This window comes from Syngnathoides biaculeatus, chromosome 1 (assembly GCF_019802595.1).
Source record: "Syngnathoides biaculeatus isolate LvHL_M chromosome 1, ASM1980259v1, whole genome shotgun sequence".
In the NCBI taxonomy this organism is placed as follows: Eukaryota; Metazoa; Chordata; class Actinopteri; order Syngnathiformes; family Syngnathidae; genus Syngnathoides; species Syngnathoides biaculeatus.
This window is the reverse complement of record NC_084640.1, coordinates 7,955,572-7,979,384: the sequence shown is the minus strand read 5'-3', so window position 1 is coordinate 7,979,384 and position 23,813 is coordinate 7,955,572. Positions and strand designations below refer to the sequence as shown.

Below are 23,813 nucleotides of genomic sequence, written 5' to 3'. Positions count from 1 at the left end.
CCGCTCATATTTATTTTTTCGTATAGACATTCAAGTGAATAATGTTATACGTATTTTTCAGGACAATATCCATTTTAGAACGTTTATAGGCATGACAGTGGAGCTTTAATTATCTTGCAACCCATTAATATGGTGTATGGGATATATCATTGTAAATTGTAACTTGAAGATTAGAAATTGATAAATGCTGCATGAGGCCAGATTTAATACGTGTTCACTGGGCCTTCAATATTTAAACGAGCGTGTGGCTAAAGAGGGAACCCATCTGGAGTGCCTTCCCACTGAACCAAATAAAGCCCGCTACCAAAGAACCAAATTTAAAAGAACCGTCTTCCGGTTTCTAACAGTGACAAGACCCAAAGGGTTTCAATATCGGGTCAAATGTTCTGAAAGGCAACTCAAAAGGGATTTTGTGTCGTTGAAGCCCCTAACAGACATCGTGTGAGTGGTTTCAGAGTTGGCCAATGATGGAAGAAATTCCATTTGAGAATTACAGATGTTTTTTTCTTCTCTCCCTTTCTTTCTTTTCAGCAGGGCTCCTCCTTCTTCTTTGGGTTTTCTCTCTGTCTCACTCGCGTTTGACGACTGCTCAATGGAAAATCACCATCACCGCGAGAAGTCCGCTCAAACGCAACCCGCGGACTGCCGACTGTGTTATTTAGACGTATAAACGAGAAGAGCCTAAAAGATACCCAACTTTATCTTCACGCTATTCTTCAAATAAATTTCTGTTGACGAACAACTACAGGCGGTTCTCGTGAGTGGCCAAAGTGGGAAGTAGACAATGAGAGATGAAGAATGGATAAGCATTATTTGAATAAGTGGAGGGGAAAAAATGCAGAAAAGAAAGACAGGGAGGGTGGTTTAAGTAAATAGAGGGGAGGGGGGAGTTAATGGAGGAGGGCGCTTTAAGGGTAGAGCAGGCGGCCCATTACATAGCTCGAGCATGAGCACATGCCTGCTGGCTGACGTCCACTGTGAACGTTTTGCATCTGGTTAGAATCTGCACTCTGCTTGTCCTTATTCTTCCTCTACTTCTTCTTCTTCTTCTTCTTTGCATTCATGTCTATCTTGAAAATGGGGGTCCCCCCCCCACCCCCATTTGCACTTTTTATCTCCTCGTTACTAGATTGCTCTGAATTTCCTTCCACTTTTTCCTCCCTGTAGAACTCATGGATGGAATTAAAAAAATTATAAAGTGGAGTGGAGGAGGCCACTATTGTTTGCAGGAGAGAGGCTGCCATTTTGTCGTTTGCAAGAATCCATCCCATTAAGTCTATTCTCACTATGTAAGAAGATACATATACATTATATTTGAACATGTTTTACCTTTTTTGCTTTGACATGCATCATCACTATAACAATATGGATGTATTAATACAACCCTTTAAAACAAACAAGCAAATAAAAACTCCAATTGAAACCCATTAAAGAAACGTCGCCCATCAGATTAATAACGAAAGCTCTGCATTTACAAAGACAATAAAATAATTGGTGACATATTTGATGACATACTGTATCTCACACTGAGAGGTGTTTCTATTAATTTGGTTACTTAATATAGCAACATAATCAAAATATTAGAACCAACTCTCAGCATGGCACTGCAGTAATACACTCCTATAAACCAAATTAAAAAAATAAATAATGGTTCACATAGTGGAGGTGTACATAATGGTTTTATTTTTTTTTTTAGAGCCATTGTTTAGTTATTTAGTAATGTATGTTTGTTGTAATACAAAAAATAATAATGTAATTTTTAGATATGTAACAATATTTTTTTCAAAGTTTCTTACAGTCTCCCATTGAGGAATATGATGGTGTCCCCGTCCAATAAAAAGCATCTAAAAAGTGGACTTTTCTCAAAATGTCCAACAAAAGGAAAAACCTCAATACATATTTGATGCGTGCTTTTCGTTGGACACTCATAAATTTAACGTGGTTACTTTATGTCTTCTTTTTGGACAAAGCAAATAATGAAAAGGTTGCGATTTGGTCGTAACGTCACACAGAAGGCGGATGGATGCAGTTTTTGTTCAACACATTGGGGGTCTTGCTCATCGGCGCCAAGTCAGTCCTTGTTTGAAACAGGACGGTGAAGCAGGTACGGACACGTTGCAGTCTCTTCGAGACGAGAAGGAGTCACCCTGCTCATAAAAAAAAAGAAAACCTGCATAGATGTAAATTGTCAAAGCAGGCACCATTTCGAATCCTCCCATTTCAAAGGTTCTCTTCATTTCATTTGATTTTCTATATGCTATTATTGTATCCTGCCACATCTCCATTTTTTTTTTTACATTCTCCCATTATCACCCCCTCCCATACTTCACTTTGTTGACCAGATGATCTCCAGCAGCCACTCATAATGCAGAGGAGGAGTCTGAGCAAGCAAGAAAAAAAAAGAACATTTTCTCTTCTTTTCCCACCTCTTCTGTTTCTTTCTCTCGCGTTCTTTTTTTTTTTTTTTTTTCCAAGCTGATTTTCATGATGACCAGAAAATTCTTCCACGTGTCCACTGTACGCTTTGGATGTGGAGGAGGGGAGGAAGAGAACATGTCTGGCTTCCCTGAACTTTCTGCTCTTTTTATTATTCTGCAAAACTTTTTGCGCTAACATTCCGAGCAGCTTGACTGGATAAACACTTCTGGTCAAGTAAAAACTATGAAAACTAGTATTTTTTCGGATTAGTATTATAGCAGAATGTGACTGTAGTGTGTAATAGATTTTCAAAGGGAAAACATTATCCACTCAATCCATTTTCTTAGCTGCTTATGCTCACGAGGGTCACAGGAGTGCTGGAGCCTATCCCATCTGTCAACGGGCAGAAGGCGGGGTACACCCTGAACTGGTTGCCAGCCAATCGCAGGGCACATCGAGACAAACAGTCACACTCACAATCACACCTAGGGGCAATTTTGGAGCGTTCAATGAATGTTGCATGTTTTTGGGATGTGGGAGGAAACCGGAGTGCCCGGGAAAACCCATGCACGCACGGGGAGAACATGCAAACTCCACACAGCTGGGACCGGGATCGAACCCGGGACCTCAGAACTGTGAGGCCAACGGTTTCCAGCTGATGCACCGTGCCGCCAGTTAAAACATTATTAAATAAAATATAGATTGTTTAAAAAATTCTTCAGTAATTGTCAGTTCATTTATTGTAAAAGAAAATTTACAAACAAGTGTAACAGTTAATATTTTATTTTACGAATTAATTAGTTGATTAATGATGATTAAATTACATATAAACCAGTCAACGTAAAATTAGAATGAATTACTGTGTACTGTGTGATATTTACATGCACATTTCACGTTTTAACATAACAGCTGCGGATGACCTGGCCCATCCGTTCGTTTTAAAAAAACAAATGTGACCCTTGGGCACATGAATGAATAAAATTAAACTGTGCGATTTATAAACTGCCATCACCGTGCAGGCAGCGTAAACTTTGGGCAATCTTATTTTTACAAGGAGGGCAGCTGTGACTTGCCTGCAGAACGGTAGAGCCTGCATTCCAATTTCAGTTGGACAATCTCGGTCTTCTCAAAAGCATTATGTCGTCAAAGGCATAAGGTAAGCAGAGCTGCAGTGTAGGTCAACAGTGATACCAGCATTATCTTTGGATAACTGCCAGATACTCTCACTGTAGGTCCAGTTAAGTTGTCAACATGAGTCTCATCGCGTAATTATGTTTGGCAATGCCTCCGCTGCATGTGCCACATGCACTGATCCGCGATACCAATGATTCCTAACGACTGCGTTGCGGCAAATTTGTACGCCATGGAAACTTCACTCGTCAGATAAAAATATACTAAAATAGGGGTCAGAGGTCTTTGATTAAGACCTCTGGGAATGCCCCTTTTAAAAGTCACTCTTCACACTCAGCTTCTAACGTGGTAATCGGCCTCGTCTTGACGCAGAGGGAAAGCTGTTTGACACCCGAGCGTTTGTACACTCACACCCTCAAGTGAACGTGTGTGTGTGTGTAACGTCGCCATGTTGCGATATTTTTTTTTAGCCCAAGTCAGACACGACGACCACACTGTGCAAGAATCGCGGGTGTTTCATCCACTGTCGCTGTCAAACAAATGTTATGGAAAGGATTACATTTGACTTTATGTTTTTAGTTTGATGCTGAACGTCAGGTATATTCCGAGGAATCATATTTTTTTTTACATCAGCGCTTTAATACATACATTCAAATGTGCTGAAATCTGAATGTGCATTCACATTCTAATTCTAATTCCATGATCCACATTTGCCTTTTTTTCTTTTCCTTCTTTCCTTCCTTTGACCACTCCCTCTCACTGTATACAAAGTTATGACCTGATCATGATACTCGGACAATTATCAACATTGGTTTTCTCCGGTTGGACATTTTAATCCTTTGCGATAATTTGTGTGAAGAGTAAAGTTTGCACTAAGGTTGTAAAACAACAACAACAACAAAAGAAGTAACACATGCAGTCAGTGTGTAATATCAATTTAACAGGTAAATGCTCCTCTCTTTGGTGTCTATTAAATAAATATAAGGTTCAGTTGGATAAAACGATGCTAGAAAATGAACCATTTTGCATCTGAAAAACTTGCAGATGACGTGGCTGGGTCGAGCTTTCTCGCTCGCACGTTTCTCGGCGCTCTAAAAACTTCAACACAAGGCCAAGAGCCGCCAGAGCGACCGGAGCGCAGGCATTTCTTCCTTTTCTGCCCGCCTACAATACAGCGCTCCAACATTGTTTAGGGAGGGACAGCTCCTGCTTGACTTTACAGCCTCCTCCGTTTGCAACTGCAAAAGTCTGAAATGTTCCTCACTTTTATTCAGTTTGAGTTTTGATTTGATTTGAAGTTGAGCACTTCTGTGCTTTGCCGCAACCACCTCTATCTTTTCCTCACTATTGCCAGATGTGTTTCTCTTGTGGATCTCCCCCCCTGTGCAGGCCCCCATGATTCATTCTCCAAAGACATCTGAAAAGGTCTAACCCCCCACCCCTTCTCCTCCACCCCACCACGCCGCTTTCCTTCTTCCACATGCTGCTGGTTTGCCTCAGCCTGCAGAGCTTGTCACCAACAGAGGGAGGAATCTTAAAGCTCAGGCGGAATCTCCGTAGCCTTAGCCTAAGGCCGCTTTTCAGCGTACGTCCGACACCCCTGGTGGTCGAAAAGGGGAGAGGGGGATGAGCCAGGTGCCATCATGGGTGTGCTCTATAGGTGGGCGGATGCACAAGGTGACACCCTGAGGGAGGAAACACACTCCCCAACTTGTGAAGTGACAGTAAAGGAGGCGGCGGGACCCATTTTCTCCCTTAACTTTCACTGCTGAGAGTAGACGAATAAGGAAAAGTGCACTTTTCAACTCCTCCTCCTGCTTTTCTCTACATCATCGTGTTCCCACCCTTGCTTTACTTTCCTCCAATACACCCTGATGCCTACTTTTCCTCCAGAGCTTGTGATTGGCTGCCTTCTCAGGGCATCATAATTCACTTTTCAAGGGAGACTTATCAAGAGACGCATGGTGATATTTTGGGAAAAATTCAGTAAAAGAACTGCTACACGTAGACATTTTAGATACTAGCTCAGAAAAGCAATAAAATAGTCTCAATGTCATTAAGAAGTGCAATGCACAGATCATTTCAGTTTTCTTACTTCCATATATCGTCCAGATAAAAACATTGAGCAAAAATCTAACCATCTATTGTCTGAGCCGCTTATCCTCACAAGGGTTGCGGGAGCCAGTCTCAGCAAAATGTATAAAAACCAAAAACAAAAAAAAAACATTTGATGAGTCTTACTGCTTTAAATGTGAGTCAACTTGCAATGTAAGCGATTATTCGCTTTGGAATCTCTCTTTTATCATTTTCAAATCCAAAAAAAAAAAAAAAAAAAGCAAATTATACATAGAATTTACTCTTGAGTAAGCTACTTAAAGAGGATAAGCATAATTGGTTGACTGGGGGTCCACGGTGGGCTCACAGTTCTGAGGTCCCAGGTTCAATCCCGGACCTGCCTCTGTGAAACTTGCATGTTCTCCCCGTGCCTGCGTGGGTTTCCTCCAGGCACTCCGGTTTCCTCCCACATCCCAAAAACATGCAAGATTAATTGAACACTCTAAATTGCCCCAAGGTGTGATTGTGAGTACGGCTGTTTGTCTGTCTCCATGTGCCCTGCGATTGGCTGCCAACCAGTCCAAGGTGTACCCCGCCTCCTGCCCGTTGACAGCTGGGATAGGCTCCAGCACTCCCCGCGACCCTTGTGAGGATAAGCGGCTAAGAAAATGGATGGATGGATGGATGGTTTACTGGGTACAGGAATAGAAGTGAACAGTAATTAACTATCGGATGTCTAAAATTGTGTCAAAACTAAGCATGGTTAGTAGTGGATGGCATGTCTGCCCTGCAGTATTCAGGTTTAAGGTTTGAAACCTTGACTTCCTTTGTCTTTGTCTTTCTCCCACGTTCCAATAAATGACGATAAATCTGAATACATAAACATAGATGAGAGGCCCACTGCACACCGGGTGATGCGGCCGAAACGCCACTTGGACTGGAGCGTCACTCACGCACGCGCACACACGCACACAGACACACACACACACCACACACACACACACACACACACCACACACACACACACACACACACACACAAAGAACAGCTGGTGACTCTCACGCACACACATTGTGCAGTTTAGACTGCCAGCCTGGCAGTTTGAAGACTTTTGAGGCTCCACATGCAGTACATTTTACTGTATCACTTTTATTCAAGCCTAAAAGTTAAGTGGGCTGCTGCAGTGGCTGAAAATAAAAGCAAGCATCAAATCTCCACCATCCCCTTAAATATACCCGACATGCGACAAACGATACAGAAAATGGATGCAGGTTTCCCCACATTTATGACCCATCACAAAAACAAAGAAAATCCCGCAGGTGTACACCGTCACAGTCATCACATCAGCTGGCTTTAAATATGGCTTGTCTTTACAGGCACTTGTCCTGCGACTGCCTGTTGAGAGAATCCCCCCTACCCCCCTATTTCGGCTGCAATAAAGTGCGAAATTGCCACAGAGAGGCAAAGCCCCCCCAATTACCTGCCGTCTGCTCTGCAAACGACTTTACATTTCCTCAGTGGGTCACGCTACAAGTCCACAGCGAGCGCTTAACAACATCCCATCATCACACATTCGTGCCAATTTTATGACTTGAAAGGCGACATTTGTTATTGTGGAGCCCCCCCCCCCCCCTTGTAATAACTGCAAGTCATGCAAGTGGGGAACAAACCTCAGTCACCGTCGTACCTTGGAAATGTAATCATTTGTGTATGCTAATATGCAGCCGGTTCTTAGAAAACGATGTAAAACATTAAAAAGAGACATTTGGGACTACAACAGTACAGAAAAGACTCAAAAGACAGTATTTACATTTATGGGGACATTTTTGTTTTGGTTCAATTAAGGTTGGAAACAGCGAGCTAGTACATACGATTCTGTGCATGTTGAATCCGATATAAAAAGTTCTATTTGGCCACTGGAATTGGTGAAGTAAGTTTAAGTTTGCTAAAGTAGCAAAAATGAGTTTTAGGATGCTGCGAATCACAAGGGCGAGGTAGTGAGTGCCCTTGGTAGAATAAAGAGATTTTACGCTCATTTCAAAGCACTATTATTGGTAATTTGAGTTGTGCAGTTTCATCTTCCGAGGGACTCGACTCTCCAAAGGGCAACATTTAACTTTCCTGACCCAAACAGGAAGTTCCACGAAAATGGGACACCCTGATCTTTCTGATAAAGATTTGCATTTAGTTTGGTCTCACCGCACTTAATGACTACTCTACTACTCTAACAGTAATGAGGACATAGCAGAAGAGCTTTTTACACAAAAGAAAGTCCAATATAAGAACCTCTATGAAGCTGGTCCTGATAACTGCATCAGATGGTAGAAATGGGCCGGAGCGTAAGCAGTATTTAAAATCATTTTATCACAATCGTTTTCTTGTTGCCGTGAACCCAGCGTCCTCTCCTCCCTTACGAGACACAAGCCGCTGCCACGTCGTCTCTCTCGTCTCTCTGACTCGTCCCGATTCCCTCACTCTACTTTTCCTCACTGCAACCTCTTTGGCCTTCTGATGACGCCGCTGTACTTTCTTTTACTTTTGGGAACTAAAAATCATTGTTTTATTAATATGCAACACAATTACCAAGGATTGTAGATGTTGGGTGATAGCAAAATGTCTTAGTTTTTAGAGTCACTAGTAGCGGGCAATTGCACGGCACGCTTGCATTCACACCTATCGACAATTTTGAGAGCCGAGCCAAGGTTTGGAGCTGACTTTGCAACCGCTATTCCACTGTGCTGCCATGACAAAGGCAAATTTCTCAAACCAGCTTTCTTAACCTTATTGCGACGATAGTATAGGATTTATACAGTAGTAGTATATGGTAGAATAGTCATAAAGTGTTGAGTCTGGACTCTTTTGATCATTTCTGCTGTGTATCCGCACATCTGGCCATTCCAACAATTCAATAGAAAGCCATCGTTTTACCATTTTAACTCAAATGCTTTTGCAACGCAGCCATTTGAGGACGACGTGGAGTCCAAAACGCCTCCTGCCATCCTTTCGAGGGACTGCCTCAAACATCTGCAGATAAAAAAAGGAGAAGAAAAAACCCTCAACTCCTTCACTTTAAATAAATTACTAAAACTGGTGTTAAAAAAGTGTATATGAACATAAGATGCAACATTTAAGTGTATCAAAGCTTCGGTCAGAATTTTTGTTCCACGTTTTTTTTGTTGGTGCTCTGCCAAATAGTTTGTGGGACCTCCCTTAAGAGTTTCGTTTTAATGGATCTTCAGTAACACAAAGTTGATTTTCCTCCTCTTAGTTTTTGCTGTGAGGCAAAAAATTGGATCGTGTGGATTTTGTCTTTCAGTTTGCTTCATGGGTGAGACAGCAGCATCCTCTTCTGGTTGAAATGTTCAACAAATAAGACTCTCCTCGTCCTGGTAACAAGAGTTATAAAATGTATTTCTGATCCCTGGCATTTAAATTTTTGTTGTTTGCCCACTTGGTACGTCTTATACTTCATTTATTATATATAATTGTATTGATGAATAAACTACCGCGATTTCGGTGCAAATCTGAAGAGCTCCTGTAATGAAATTCGACACCACTAGAGCACAATATTGCACTTTCTGTTATCAGGAATTGACACGTGAACGCTTCAAAACGCCTTCATCACACTTTTATTTTGGCTTATAACAGTGCACGGTCCAATATTTGAGGTTATTACGTATAAACGTGCTCAACGTGGTGGTGGTGGGGATCACTATAACTGCAGTGTGACTGGCAACCAGGAGAATTGATTGTTTTCTGATATTTTCAAAAAGAATGATCAAAAACTTATATACGGTGGGGTGTCGGTCAAAATAACATTAACTCTTATAAAAAAAAAAAAAAATTCTAACACTCACCAGCTCGTACGAATGACATCATAAACCTCTCACATTGACCAATTAAAAACGTTGTTCAAAAATGCTTCTACTAACGCCATAAAAACAAACACCCCAACAACTCTCACAACTCTAAAAACTTCTCGTATACATAATAAAACTCACGCTTACCTCCCAAAAATCTCACAATAACCAAAAAGCCGGATTAATACAAATATATTGCACAGAAATGAAGAAAAAACATCAATTTGAATATATCCACATGGCTAAACTGATAAAGCTTCAGTGACTAGCAACTCCACGAAGAGAAAATACCCTGACTTTAAAATCATATATTTTATTCTGCAATTCCTCCATTAAAAATGCACACATACACACGTTGCACTACTGTTTAAGATACACAACAAAGTGTGTACACTGTTTGCAAACACTTTTTGCGGGCATATTTGTGAGAGCATGACACAAGCAGAGCCCCAAGTGATTAGCGGCCATTTGGTGCGCTCGCCAGCCGTCTCGTCACAGTATGAAAACATAAATGTTATTGTGCTCATTTGGAGGCAAACGTCACTGGAAACTAATATAAAAACAACACATTAATGCTTTGGTTTTACATAAAGTTATTTGCTGGAATGGAACGAAACAAAACGAAAACACTTTATTAGAGCCCTCAAGTAGATTTTTCAGGTAACTATTTTTTACTTTTACTTATTAGCGTTCTCAAGTAGATTTTTCAGGTAACTGTATTTTTTACTTTAACTATGAACTTTCTACTCTTTATTTAGTCAAAATAGGCTGATTAGTACTTTTTTTCGAACCTCAGTAGAAGATGACATGACACACAAAATAAAAGTTTGTATGCGGCATTTGAGGTCTACAGAAATTCTGACAAGTTAGTCAAGATTTTTACGTCAGTTTTATAACAAAAAAAACCCAAACATGAATTATAGCTTGTATCGATTGCGTATGACCCCCACCCCCACCCCCCACGCTTCTTTTGAAGGTGCGTGTTCCTTTATACAGTGAGGAATAAAAAGCTCAATTGGGCCTCAGTGGGCCGCTGAGCATTACATTTTGTGAATGTGGAGCCAGACGGCATTTTGTCGGCTTCACAAATCCCAAATCGGGTCCGAGTCTGACATTTTGTCTTTTCGGTACACCCAGTCGAGTCAGGTCAAGTTCATTTTGTGTAGCCTTTCATCACAAAAAGAATCTCACACGGGTTCACCGCCCCACAGTCGGGAAAGAGTGATGACATCCCGTGATTTAAAGTCCTCAATCGGGCTAGGAAAAACTCAAAACCCCGTTTGGGGAGAAATAAGAGACCCCGAGAAGGGAAGGCAGATGGAGGGATAACACAGCTGTATATTTTTTGTCATTCATCCATTTTATGAACTGGTTAGCCTCACGCCGGTTGCACGTAATATGGAGTTTATCTGCCAGGTATTGTAAATATAGATTTCCGTCATATTCTTTGGAACTAAGTGTCTTATATTTGAGTGGAGACCATCTACCTGGTTCCGTTTGTTAGGTCAAACGGAGTCAAAAGTCGATCGCGGTTACTGCACACTGAATTTGTAAAACGGTCACGAGACGTAAAATAAACAGATCAAGCAAGCAAGATTAAAATGCAGAAGTAAAAAGGAGCAAATGCAATGTAGAACATTAGTTCCTGAATAAGTCACTCGGTTCCACTTCATTAAACCTTAGTGCTTGTCTTTGGCCAAAGGCCCACTGATGGATTGCAGGGGGGGAAAAAAATAGAAAGAAAAGTTTGTTTTCGCCACATCAAATCGATGATGACTCATTGTTCCCGATTTGCGAAGGGGAATGGGACCTCATTTGCATGCTGTCAGCTTACGTCCCCAACAAACCCGTTCAAGTGTCGGCCTACAACTAATTAGGAACAAAGTATTTCCCCGTGTGTGCGGATGTTACAAGGCTCCAAAACAACAACACTGTCACAATTTAAAAAAAAAAAGAAAATAACAATAAATAACCCATGTGGTTAAAAAAACAACACATTGCTGTCGTTTCATTCAACATTTAACAACGCGTAAACATCACTGAAAAACATTGGCAGGCTTGTTATGCTGAAATAGGGCAAATTTATGGCAATAAAACTTGCAATTTTTTTTTCTTTTTTTAATATTTTGTAGCTTTTTCACAGGCCATAATGGAAAGTTCTAGATGGAAAAGTTAGACGTGTATTACAATGGCATGTGAGTTTGGTGGCAATGCATGTCGGGTCGGTGTTTAATAATACGTGTATACACTTTTAATAATATATATTTTTAAAGACGCTGCAATTAGATCGGGACCTCTCTTGTGTGTACTTCTCGCTCAAAATTGCGCACACCTGCAACCCTAATGAGCTATAGAAGCATAATAGACAACATTGCAGACATTTTGGTTTGCACTAGTACAACATCCCACTCAAAATTGCCCCTCGGTGTGATTGTGACAGCGAATGTTGTCTGTCTCCATGTGCCCTGCGATTGGCTGGCAACCAGCTCAGGGTGTACCCCGCCCCCCGCCCGTTGACAGGTGGGATTGGCTCCAGGAGTCCCGTGACCCTTGTGAGGATAAGCGACTAAGATGATGAATGGCTGGAGAGTACAACATCTGATTTACTGGTGACTAGCGCAACACTACGTGTGACACGTGAGGCAAAATTGTGCACTAGTTGACAGTTTATGCTTCCAGTACTTCTAGGAACATTCATCCATCCATTTTCTTTAGGGTTAGGGTTGCATCCATTAGATGGTGTTGCACTAAAGGCTCAATATTGTTCCATATATAAGGCGAACCACAATATAAGGCGCACCATCGGCTTTTGAGAAAATTAAAGGCTTTTAGGTGCGCCTTATCGTGCGGAAAATATGATATTTCAAATAATCAAAGGTGTCACATTAAGTGTGATACTAGTATTTTATAAACACTCAAACAGCTTTCCATATATTGTCGGTAGTTATATTACTAGGTACCCCACTATTGCAGAGAGCGATTAGTTATATTTATGATTTGAAAAATCTATTGTGATTTCAATAGGGCTTAAAAATGATCGTGACAAGAATGGCCATCATATAACAATAATCATAATAATAGTGGGGATTATTGTCCCTGTATGTATATATTTTTGTGCTCCCGGTATGTTGTAAAAGATCATCTTTCCATGACATATTTACGGTACACTTGCTGCCTTAAAAAGATAAATCCCTTTCTGCTCCAGGGCTCCCACATTTATGTATCGTGACGAATTACAGATCCACTATTTTTCCATTTTATTTTTTTGAGAAAATGGAACAGATAATGCCCGTGTTGTCTTTTGGAGTCAGATTAAATGTTCATGCTGTCAAATTGTACTTTGTGGGTTGAAAAATGGGTCAGTGTGTTATGTGGAGTGATAAAAAAAAAAAAAAGCCTATTCCTATTAGGCTGCTCGACTGGTTCCCTCGCTTCTTTTTCTCCGTCTGAAGATAGCAGTTCCCTTTTGAGGGTGAACTTAGAGTCAAGCGCGGATAGAGGTGTCAATTTCCCATACGGGCTCCGTATTTTCACATAACTAGCATCCAAAGTACAGGATGCGGGTCCTGCGACTCATGACATAGCTCATGGAAATCATCAAATTTGACTTTAGACGTAAAAAAAAAAAAAAAAAATCAATAGATTTATTTACTATAAATGATCTATCTTTGTTTAGCTATGTTTTCCAGCGACCTGTAAAGATAGGCGGAACAATTCAGTCGTTCTCCTCCACAAAATGGCAGACGGTACATTTAATTTGTGTATCGAACTGTTATTATTTCAGTAAATACAGTATACACCATTCACACACACACACAAAAAACTGAATTAAATGGTGAATCAATATTCTGTTTTGAGCCTCCCTGAGATTTTGCTCCCTTGGCTCGATGGACACCATATTTTGCATTTTAATGTAAAAACCCATCTATGAGATGTACTTATGGGGACCCAGGGGTCCTACTCCGTCTCTCTAGAGTAGTGCAAAGCCTTTGTGATGAAAACATTTCATCCGGCTGCCTTTTAGTCTATCATTTAGCTTTTCCATAACTTTCCATCTCATTTTTCACATTACAGTACTATTGTTCCCATAATGCAGCAAGTAGCCATTAGCAGCCAAAAGAATTTCTCTGGCCATTAGGAAGCAGCAGACAAATCGTCCTCACGGTTGGCAAAAAACAATAATGTGCTCCCAGTTATCGACCTAATATTAAAATTTTCATGTTGAGCTGTTCCAGCATTTATTTGGTTGTTACATCTTGCCAGTGTTATCAATGTCCCCCCTGCAGGATCGAAACACTATATCAAGCTATTTGTCTATGTTTGCAGCGTCTTTCCACAAAAGTGCCAATAAGTATCGCATATGTGCCACAAATCCCCTGAGGCTTATTACCATAAAGACATTAATTGCACCTCTAAGCAAACGATGAATTATGTCAAAGGCTGAGCGCCAGGGAGGTGCTGCAAATGTTGGGCCTAAAAATTCAATTATGGGGGGGGGCAAAGCAAGCAGAAAGTTGACCTTTTATAAGGCGGCCAAAGTGCAGCAGACCACAACTTTGCTGACATGCACGGTATGAGACTGTTTTGATGTTCCCATCACGCGTTGTATTTGAGTTCACACCGGGGTCGGATTATTCCGTTTGCTGCAAGAACCGGACCCCATGACAATTGCACTAGCTCACGGGGCTGTTTTAAACATCTCAGCGGCGCGTCCGTGATGTGCCATCCTTGATTTTCAAAGTCATTGAAATTGTCAAAATGAGGAGATGATGTTATCGAGTTAAAAAAAAAAACTCCCCCCTCAGAATAAAAGTTGTTTTTTTTTTTTTTAACATGATGAAAGGGATCTTTCCGCTCTTGGGCGCTTTATGACTCATTCTTGCAAAGTTGCTTTTTTTTTTTTTTTCCCCCTGCTCAGAACTTTTGTTTATGCGAGTGCACATATGTAGGAAAGAGTGATATGTAAAATGTCTCCAGAGACAAAGTGGACCTGCCGCCTTGGCCGCTGCTAACAGAACTTGGCGATAGCATCATTGTGGGAGAGAAAAAAAAACTAGTCTTTGTATTTTATTTTGTTTTAGTAAGAATAAACAAAAGACGCTTTCAAAAGAAAGGGGGAAAGTAAAAATAATGATGTTTGTGTTGTGTAGTCCCTGACCTTGAGAGTGATGATCCCCACGTGCCCCCCCCCCCAAAAAAAAATTGATAAATATGATGGCGTTAACACGGAATGTCATTTAGGGTTATGATTAATTGTATTAAGTTTGCACAATAGATTTTTTTTGCTTTGTACTAAATGGAATGATTGCACTGATATTCCCAGAGCTAATCAATTAGTCACAATTATAGGATTGCGTCGACCCCCCGATACTGAGCAAGTCGCAAATTATTTCATTTGCATGCGTGTACGGAATTTAGAGTAGAAACATAACCAATTGTTGTTATGATTTCTCTGTCTCTCAGCCCGGTATAACATTGAATGCAAAGTCACGTCAAGTAGAAGGGAAAAAAAAAAAAAAATAGAAGACCACTTTGTAGATATGAGACATATCACAATGCAATTACCGCACCATTTGGCCCCGGTGTAAGTGGACCGAAACAAATAGAATAACAAATGTTATTCATATCTTGTGGATGGAACGGGTCCTTGCCTCGCTCAAGTGTTACCCCTTCATGAAGTTCCGTTGTTAATTGGTCCTGGAGTGCAATCCTAGTAATTTACAAAGAAAGGAGGAACTATCTCAGCCAAAGATAAGGACTATTCAGCCATCCATTTTTCCTAAGCCGCTTATCCTCACAAGGGTCAGGAGTGCTGGAGCCTACCCCAGGAGGCAGGAGGCAGGGTACAACCTGAAGTGGTTGCCAGCCAATCGTAGGGCACATTGCCCCTCGGTGTCACCATCACACTGACGGGGCGATTTAGTGCCCAATCAATGTTGCATGTTTTTGGGATGTGGGAGGAAACCGGAGTGCCCGGAGAAAACTGAAGTGTGTCTTACGCCCAGATTTAGTCATGATTGCATAACGTCCTCATGTGTCCTTGAGTGATATCGCGCCCCTCTGCACGTAGGCTCATAAGTTAACCTTGCTGAATTGTATAATGGAAACTTTGTAGAAATACATTGGGCAGAGAAATGCGCCAGTTGATACCAGCTAGAACCGGTCTAGGCAGAAACTCTTTCTTCTTTTCCTTTTGGCTTGTCCCGTTAGGGGTCGCCACAGCGTGTCATCTTTTTCCATTTCAGCCCATCTCGTGCATCCAATCCAATCCAACACCCAACTGTCCTCATGTCCAACCTTACAACATCCATCAACCTTTTCTTTGGTCTTCCTCTCTCTTTTTCTTTTGCCTGGCAGCTCCATCCTCAGCACCCTTCTACCAATATACTCACTCTCTCACATCTGAACATGTCCAAACCATCATAGTCTGCTCTCTCTAACCTTGTCTCCAAAACATCCAACTTTGGCTGTCCCTGTAATGAGCTTGTTTCTAATCCTATCCAACCTGTTCACTCCAAGCGAGGACTTCAGCATCTTCATTTCTGCTACCTCAAGTACTGCTTCCTGTTGTTTCTTCAGCGCCACCGTCTGTAATCCGTACATCATGGCCAGCCTTACCACTGTTTTATAGACTTTACCCTTCATCCTAGCAGAGACTCTTCTGTCACATAACACACCAGACACCTTCCGGCAGCTGTTCCAACCTGCTTGGACCCGTTTCTTCACTTCTTGACCACACTCTCCATTGCTCTGTAACCCCAAGCATTTGAAGTCATCCACCCTCGCTATACCTCTTCCCTGGAGCTTCACTCGCCCTCCTCCGCCCCTCACATTAATGCACATATATTCCGTTTTACTTCGGCTAATCTTCATTCCTCTCCTTTCCAGTGCGTGCCTCCATCTTTCTAATTGTTCTTCCGCCTGCTCCCGCTTTCACGGCAGATCACAATATCATCTGCGAACCTCATAGCCCAAGGGGATTCTAGTCAAACCTCATCTGCCAGCCTAGCCATTACAGACAGAAACTCTTTATCTAGTGGAAAGTCCCGATGTCGTGTCACAGGTTCGATACCTCCCATGGTCCGCCCTTCTGACCAGATAAAAGATGTGTGCTTTCTCCGTACCTGTGCACTTGTGATCTACTACAGCCATTGTTTGTATCTCATTTGTGCCCGGAATATTCTGTAAAATAAAGCATAGAAGAAACTGTTCATCGTCTCCAGCCTGTATTTGGATAACCAACATTCTCACTCCCCGAAATTAAACGAACACACAGAGGAAAAAAAAAAGCGTCCTCCAACAAAGCCCATGCAGGCACAGGGAGAACACGCAAACTCCACACAGGTGGGACCAGGATTTTACCTGGGACCTCAGAACTGTGAGGCCAACGCTTTCCAGCTGCCTCACTGGCAGATACGGACTAGTGGAACTTTAAAGATAACATTTTTCGAATGTTTTGGGAACCACTCAGGTCGGTTTCTTTCGGCTCGTCCCTTTCGGGGTCGCCACAGCGTGTCATCTCAGATGAACGCACATATATGTTTGGCACAATTTTTACGCCGGAACCCACAACCCCTGGTTTACCAAACCAGTGCTCTAACCACTGAGCTACGGGGCCTCCTTTGGGAACCAGTCAGGGATTCTCGCTATTCGTGGTAGGCCTCAGTCCCCGTCAAAGTGCTAAATGTATCAATATTACAGTAATTAACTTCCCCCCACACACACATGAAGGACTGTTTGGACTTTTAAAATATGACCCTGGAACTGATTCTTTCAATACCAGTTATTTCTTATGGGAAAACACATGTTAAGACATCAGGACTGATAAATTAAATCACAAAACCACTGTAACTGATGCCAACAATGATTCTGTCAGTCAGTATTTTATTTCAGTAGTCAATGCCATTTTAGACCTTTGTCCGCGGACTCGGTGTTAAATGTCAAACCGAGAATCAAAGATCAATTTGAGCACGGGAATGTGGAGAACACGCTCGCCTGTGGACGACAAGAGTGAATAATAACACGGTGCCAGCGGGGCGACGTCTTATTTTCCTTTGAGTTATAGCCTTGCTCAGGAGGAGTGACGGGGATGCTCTGAGGGATCTCCGACATCGCGGAAGAGCCACCACGCTAAAATGGGATCTTTTAAATGGACAGATTTCTCTCTCATTGAAGCCACTTTGCAATGCTTTATAGGACTGATTAAATGTCCCTCCAGCTGATACATGCAGAATGCATTTTGTTTTCCCCTCTGAAAGAGCGGACATTTTGGATGGCACAAAATAATTGTCCTAATGCGTTTGTTAGACATATTCTTATCACATCTACGTTATGGTTGGTCTCCATATACAAGTCATGTTTGGTGACAGTGAACCCAATCGCGGGAGAAATTATGCTCCCTCTGACTCACCCAACTAACATAATTTTATTCTCCTCTGCAGATTATGAAACCCATCTTTGGTGAATGAAAGGATCCCAGGCTGCACCGAACCACACGGCATTGCATTAAATATCCAAATCCTCGTATCGTGACAATTTACAAGACTAAGAATTTTTCCGCTTGACTTAAGTGTCACCAGACTTCTTTTAACGGTGCTTCAAAGCTGCGTTAAGATTGTGAAAGAAAAAAAAATGAAATAAAATCCTCTCTCTCCCTTGAGACGGTGAGTAGGAAACGCAATAAGATCCTTTTGATCTTTCCTTGCGGCAAGTTTTTAAACACCTCTCCTCCTGACTCATTCATCGCTCCATCCTCTGGAGAAATTAGGCTGCTAAATCTGCAGAAGTACGCAGTGAGAGGTGAACGCTTCTCATTTTCAGTTAATTGTGGTCTTGTCTTGCCAGATGGCAGCCATACCTCACAGGCCGGGGAGATCCTCATGAATAACGGATGGGCTGAAGATTGTTATTAACGATGACATGACCTCCATCGTCGACATTTCTGAACCCCATCTTTTTTCATGACCTGGAGTTTGTGAGTACTTTTTGTTCTTCATCCTGTTTGAAGCACAGATGTGCCAAAATCAATTGAAGCAAGACATAGATTTTTTTTTTTCCACATACAAATCAAAAAGCAGAATTAGAGAACTAATATCAGTTCCATCCGAGATCCAATCCGATCAAAGTCAGCAAGGTTACTCGAGAATTATATAGAGCTCGTGCACCTACGTCATCAAATCACGTCACTGGTCGCAAGTGCCGGCCAAACAAACCATTCTTCAATGCTAAGTCGGTTAGAGACGACGTGAAAATACGTCTTATAGCATGACGCTCAGAGTTTTGTCCGACACGTTAAACATTTAGAAGGTGGTGATAAACAAAGGTACGTGGAAAAATTAGAGACACTTGGCATAGAGGACCCATATTTCATGCCGAAATCGATGTTTTGGGCGATAAAAAATTGGACTGTTAATTTGCTTCTGCTTGTCTCGGACAACTGGATCTACACATGGATCTGGTGAGTACGTCGTCGAGATTTACACGGAAGAGTTTGAAAGCATAAGTTTGAAAGCGTATAAAAGTCTGGACGCATACAAATACTTTGTTGGAATAACGTTAACCTTTGCCAGAATCCATCGATCTTTTTAGCTAGTATTCAATACAAATACCAATATTTAAATAAATGACCCCTGTTTTTCACAAACTTGCATTCATTAACTATGATTGGAAAACAAATAGGACGGAGTCCTCTCCATGGAACGTACACGGAAGCGATTGCAGCCACACATTAACCTCTCTGCTGCGACAGACGGTTTCTTTTTTTTTTTTTTTTAATACGCATTGTTCTCAAATGAGCCAACTTGGCATTATACATGCTTCTTTGTAATTTAAGATTCAGAAGAATAATTCTTACCTGAAATGAAGCGATCGCTACACAGGCGTGTGTATTTTCGTTGGGCACCATCCATCACGTTTAATTGCCGAAATCCATCGATATTCTCCGGTCCATTGAGCTGGTATTCCATAGAATGATCGCTTTGAATATCTGTCTCGTCTGTTGTGACAACCAACATCACAACAGGTCTCTTGAAAAATCTGCTCTGGTTCAACAGCTCCCGCAGTGCACAGCAGCTAGATTTGATCGGCAAAATGGCGGCGGACAAACTGTGACATCACGTGCACGAACTCTATAGGATGGTTGGTAATGGTATAGCATTGCAATTCACTTGTTGTAGCTCGCTAAAAATAAATATTATTTCCATCCATAGAAAATGCGGATCGGCCCATCTTGGGCAGTATCTTTGTGTTCTGAGGCTCCTCCTTTACAGTAACAGGACTGAAAGTAATTGGAGATTTTATCAACAATAAGCAGTTCAATGAAATATCATCACATGGCATTCATGCTATTAGCATAACATTTCTAAAGGACTGGTCAACTTCTCCGGTTCTGCTCTGCTTCAACAATGGTAGCCCCACTAGAATTCAATTTAAAATTCCACTTTGTGGTCTGGTTGCACCCGACGTGTCAAAACTGTTACATATTGTTATACGACGAGGTCTTTTAGCGCAATAATTATTCCAAGCTTTCCACCGATACTGTACTGTATAAGGCTACAAAAGATTGTACTATATACTGTATTATGTGACAGAACGTAGATGAATTCTTATCATTGGATATGATACACAACTGTCACTATAATATGCCGGACCGGGAAAACATGCAAGCTTGTTCAAAACCGTTACAGTATGAAAAATGATTCCCGTGTCTATATCAACGTGAACATGACTCTATTCAAGTCAAGTTTATTTGTATAACCGTTAATCACAAAAGAGTCTCAAAGAGCTATTCAGCTGTAATCTGAAGTGAAACATGCTGACTGGCACTCGTAAGGATTTCCTGAGCACGGATGAACTTGTGTCGACAATGTGTCGGTAAACAGACAGATAGCGAATAATGCGTTGACAGGTTAGTTTCTTTTAGAGACAATTATTTTGCTGACAGTCTGGTCCTTTTCTATTAGCAGCAATGCAGTGTCCAAGAATTAGAGATACAGTGAAGAAAATAAGTATTTGAACACCCTGCTATATTGCAAGTTGTCCCACTTAGAAATCATGGAGTGGTCTGAAATTTTCATCCGAGGTGCATGTCCACTGTGAGAGCGATAATCCAAAAAGAAAAATCCGGAAATCACAATGTATGATTATTTTAACGATTTATTTATGTGCTACAGATGCAAATAAGTATTGGAACACCTGAGAATACCAATGTTAATATTTAGTGTAGTAGCTTATGTTTGCAATTACAGAGGTCAAACGTTTTCGTTAGTTGTTCACCAGGTTTGCACACACTGCAGGAGGAATTTCGGCCCACTCCTCCACACAGATCTTCTCTAGATCAGACAGGTTTCTGGGCTGTCGCTGAGAAACATGGAGTCTCAGCGCCCTCTAAAGATTTTCTATTGGGGTTAGGTCTGGAGACCGGCTAGGCCACACCAGTACCTTGATATGCTACTTACGGAGCCGCACAGCATGATGCTACCACCCCCATGCTTCACAGTAGGGATGGTGTTCTTGGGATGGATCTTCCCCCAAACAGGGTTAGTGGAATTATGACCAAAAAGTTCCATTTTGGTCTCATCTTTGAGGGTCAGAATTCTAGCTGATAGGCAGGTGTTCAAATACTTATTTGCAGCTGCTTCACACAAATTAATCGTTAAAAAATCATAAATTGTGATTTCTGGATTTTTCTATTTAGATTATCTCTCTCACAGTGGATATCCACCAACGATAAAAATTTCAGATTGAACCCGGGACCTCGGAACTGTGAGGCCAACGCTTACCAGCTGAGCCACCGTGTCACAGCTCGATCTATGGAAACTGTATTTCAGAGTGATCCAGAGGAACCATGTTGTAATAAACTTATAGGTATTAACTTAACTCACTAAAATAACCACTGTTTATGTTGGCTAAAGCTCATTTTTGATACAGTTAGCTGTATTATTATTAATAATATATTATTCTTATCTACGATTGAACAGGTGCAATTAAGACATGAAAATACAAGTCCATTGCATTAGTGTGCGTATATATATATATATATATATATATATATATATATATATATATATATATATATATTTTTTTAACAGGAGAGCTTCAGCACGTGACACAAGATATTAAAACACATGGGTCTTCTTTTTCCCGGTATTCAAGCCATGTTGCTCAGTTATAGCCTGGGAAACATGAAAAAATATTGTGCCACCACACCCCACAATGTAACTGAAATTACTAAAGCGTGAGGCATCTTGTTTTATCTTTTCGGCCCTCGTGAGCCTCCGTTCGATGACGTGGCGTATGCTGACGTGCACAGGAAGCAACACATCGAGTGCTGATAGCCCCTCAACAGTCTTATTCTGTGCTGTGGCTTTCATTGAGTCTTCATATACTTTACGCAAACAAAAACTGCTGGACAGTATTAAAGTTATTGTAGCACAATGAGGCGCGCCGCCTTGGGTAAGTCAAGCCCGTATTTGTGTTCTGCTTTTAAGTGTATACTGGCTTTGCTAATGTCGTGAAAAGTGCTTACTACGTTAATCTTATTGAGTCAGATTCCATGTGTTGTGAATCGACCGTATGAAACATACTTCATAATTTCATCAAGGTGATGGAGCATCTGGGAACTATGTAGCAAGTGGCTACAGCGTGTACGAAGAGGAAAATGAACATTTACAGGAGGGATTGAGAGCCAAAGTCAGCGCTTTGAAAAGTGTAAGGAAGTCAAAACTCACCGTTTTCAACAATTCCGCACTATGTGTCTCTTAAATGCTTACTTTTTTTGTGCTAACGCTGCAACTTTCACTTTCTTTTGCAGTTGTCCATCGACATAGGAACGGAAGTGAAGTACCAGAATAAAATGCTGGATGAGATGGTGAGTTTATAGATTCGTAACCACAATAAAAGCACATGTGAGTGCTTCACGTCAAGAGGAAAAAAAAAGATGTTGAAGTTTACTAATACCATACCGTGTTATGCTGTTTCCAGTGTTATGTTCATCCATCAATTGTAAAATTGAACAGCCTACTAAATTTTTTGCTAGCTCCCCAAATTATTTAATATGATTAATTAATTATTATTTGCTGCTTAATGACGTCATGGGTTTGACCATATTTGTAATATTGCCTCTACGTAGAATTTCTTCACATATGCCTTGGCGGAATTTTCGAGAGACAGCCAGACTACATGTAAAAAAAAAAAAATAATAATAATTGTATTAACACCAAAAGATAAACAGAACTCTACTGTTGGACTAAGAGTTGTCAGTGTTATCTTTTAAATCAGAAGTCTATGAAAATTATTAGAACTCAAGAAGCTCAGAGACAATGATATGTGAGGACTATTGAGTCTTTGTTACATAGACTAAATTATTGAATTGTCAGTGAAATATTAAAAAACTCAACTATTGGACTAGATAAATTGTCCTTTTCAACGTTGAGCAAACTCAAATCGGCAGTGTGGTGCTCGTCCAGCTTTTGTTCTTTCCACATACAAATGCGCTACGTATTTTACTGTAGGGATTAATAAACATCTTGACCCAAGCAAGCATATTTTGTAAGTAACGATGTTGAAGTTCTTCCGTTTCGTAATCAGACGTAAAACAGTTCAAGCAAGCAATACGTTGCGCATGTTGATTATTACTTTCAACCAGTGTGTGTGAATTGAATTTTTTGGCTTGAGGATTTCTTTTGTCCCAAATTCCCACTTTAGGACACAGACTTCGACTCAACAGGTGGCCTGCTCGGCGCCACCATCGGCCGAGTCAAACAGCTGTCCAGAGGCAGTCAGACTAAACTGCTGTGCTACATGCTGCTCTTCTGCCTTTTTGTCTTCTTCATACTCTACTGGTTCATCAAGTTGAGGTGACGGCTGGATCTTGTCAGACTTTGAATGCCCCATCGCGCACCTCGGAATAACACAAGTTAGCCGAAAAACAGTGTGATATGATTGATGAAAAATTGTTTCCAGCCCCAAATAAACACGGTTTCAAAATGTGATGCGATTCAGCATCGTAACATAGAAGTTGATTATAAATTTGAGAAATGCCGTAGTTGACTAAATGAATAACGAGTGCTCTGTATTATAACCGGTTTATTATGCGACTTGCATAATATTGCAAAGAGGTTTTACAATTTTCTGAGACATTTAGCTAAATCTTTTACAGGAATTAATGGGTATACTGAGAAAAGCAGTATAAATGTAAAATGTTTTCAATGTAAATAAACAGTTTATGATCTTTTTAACCAACAAACAGGCTTTTCCTTCAGTTAACAGGGACACTTTTTCTCTTTAAAACACAAAGAAAAAGTCACCTCCATGAAAACACTTTCCAACGATGAAAATAGACACAAAACC

At 41.0% G+C, this 23,813-nt stretch overlaps 1 protein-coding gene and 1 long non-coding RNA gene across 2 annotated transcripts; one reads left to right on the top strand and one right to left on the bottom strand.

Moving 5' to 3' along the window:
* Positions 1–1,758: 1,758 nt before the first annotated feature.
* LOC133497373 (uncharacterized) lies at positions 1,759–22,287 on the bottom strand. The gene is made up of 5 exons (XR_009794041.1): positions 22,193–22,287; positions 19,318–19,458; positions 18,322–18,461; positions 8,533–8,628; positions 1,759–2,170 (listed from the first exon to the last, which is right to left on the bottom strand). It is a non-coding gene; the product is annotated as an uncharacterized LOC133497373 (long non-coding RNA).
* Positions 21,716–23,709, top strand: bet1 (Bet1 golgi vesicular membrane trafficking protein). Its single transcript, XM_061813359.1, has 4 exons — positions 21,716–21,917; positions 22,066–22,172; positions 22,276–22,332; positions 23,169–23,709. Exons 1-4 carry the CDS (start codon positions 21,899–21,901, stop codon positions 23,322–23,324), a joined length of 339 nt encoding a protein of 112 aa, XP_061669343.1. The 5' UTR covers positions 21,716–21,898; the 3' UTR covers positions 23,325–23,709.
* The last annotated feature ends 104 nt before the right edge of the window (positions 23,710–23,813 follow it).

Coding starts and splice junctions, on each gene's coding strand:
- bet1 (XM_061813359.1), top strand. Junction 22,173..22,275: donor AAGTCAGCGCTTTGAAAAGT/GTAAGGAAGTCA, acceptor TTTCTTTTGCAG/TTGTCCATCGACATAGGAAC. Junction 22,333..23,168: donor ATAAAATGCTGGATGAGATG/GTGAGTTTATAG, acceptor TTCCCACTTTAG/GACACAGACTTCGACTCAAC.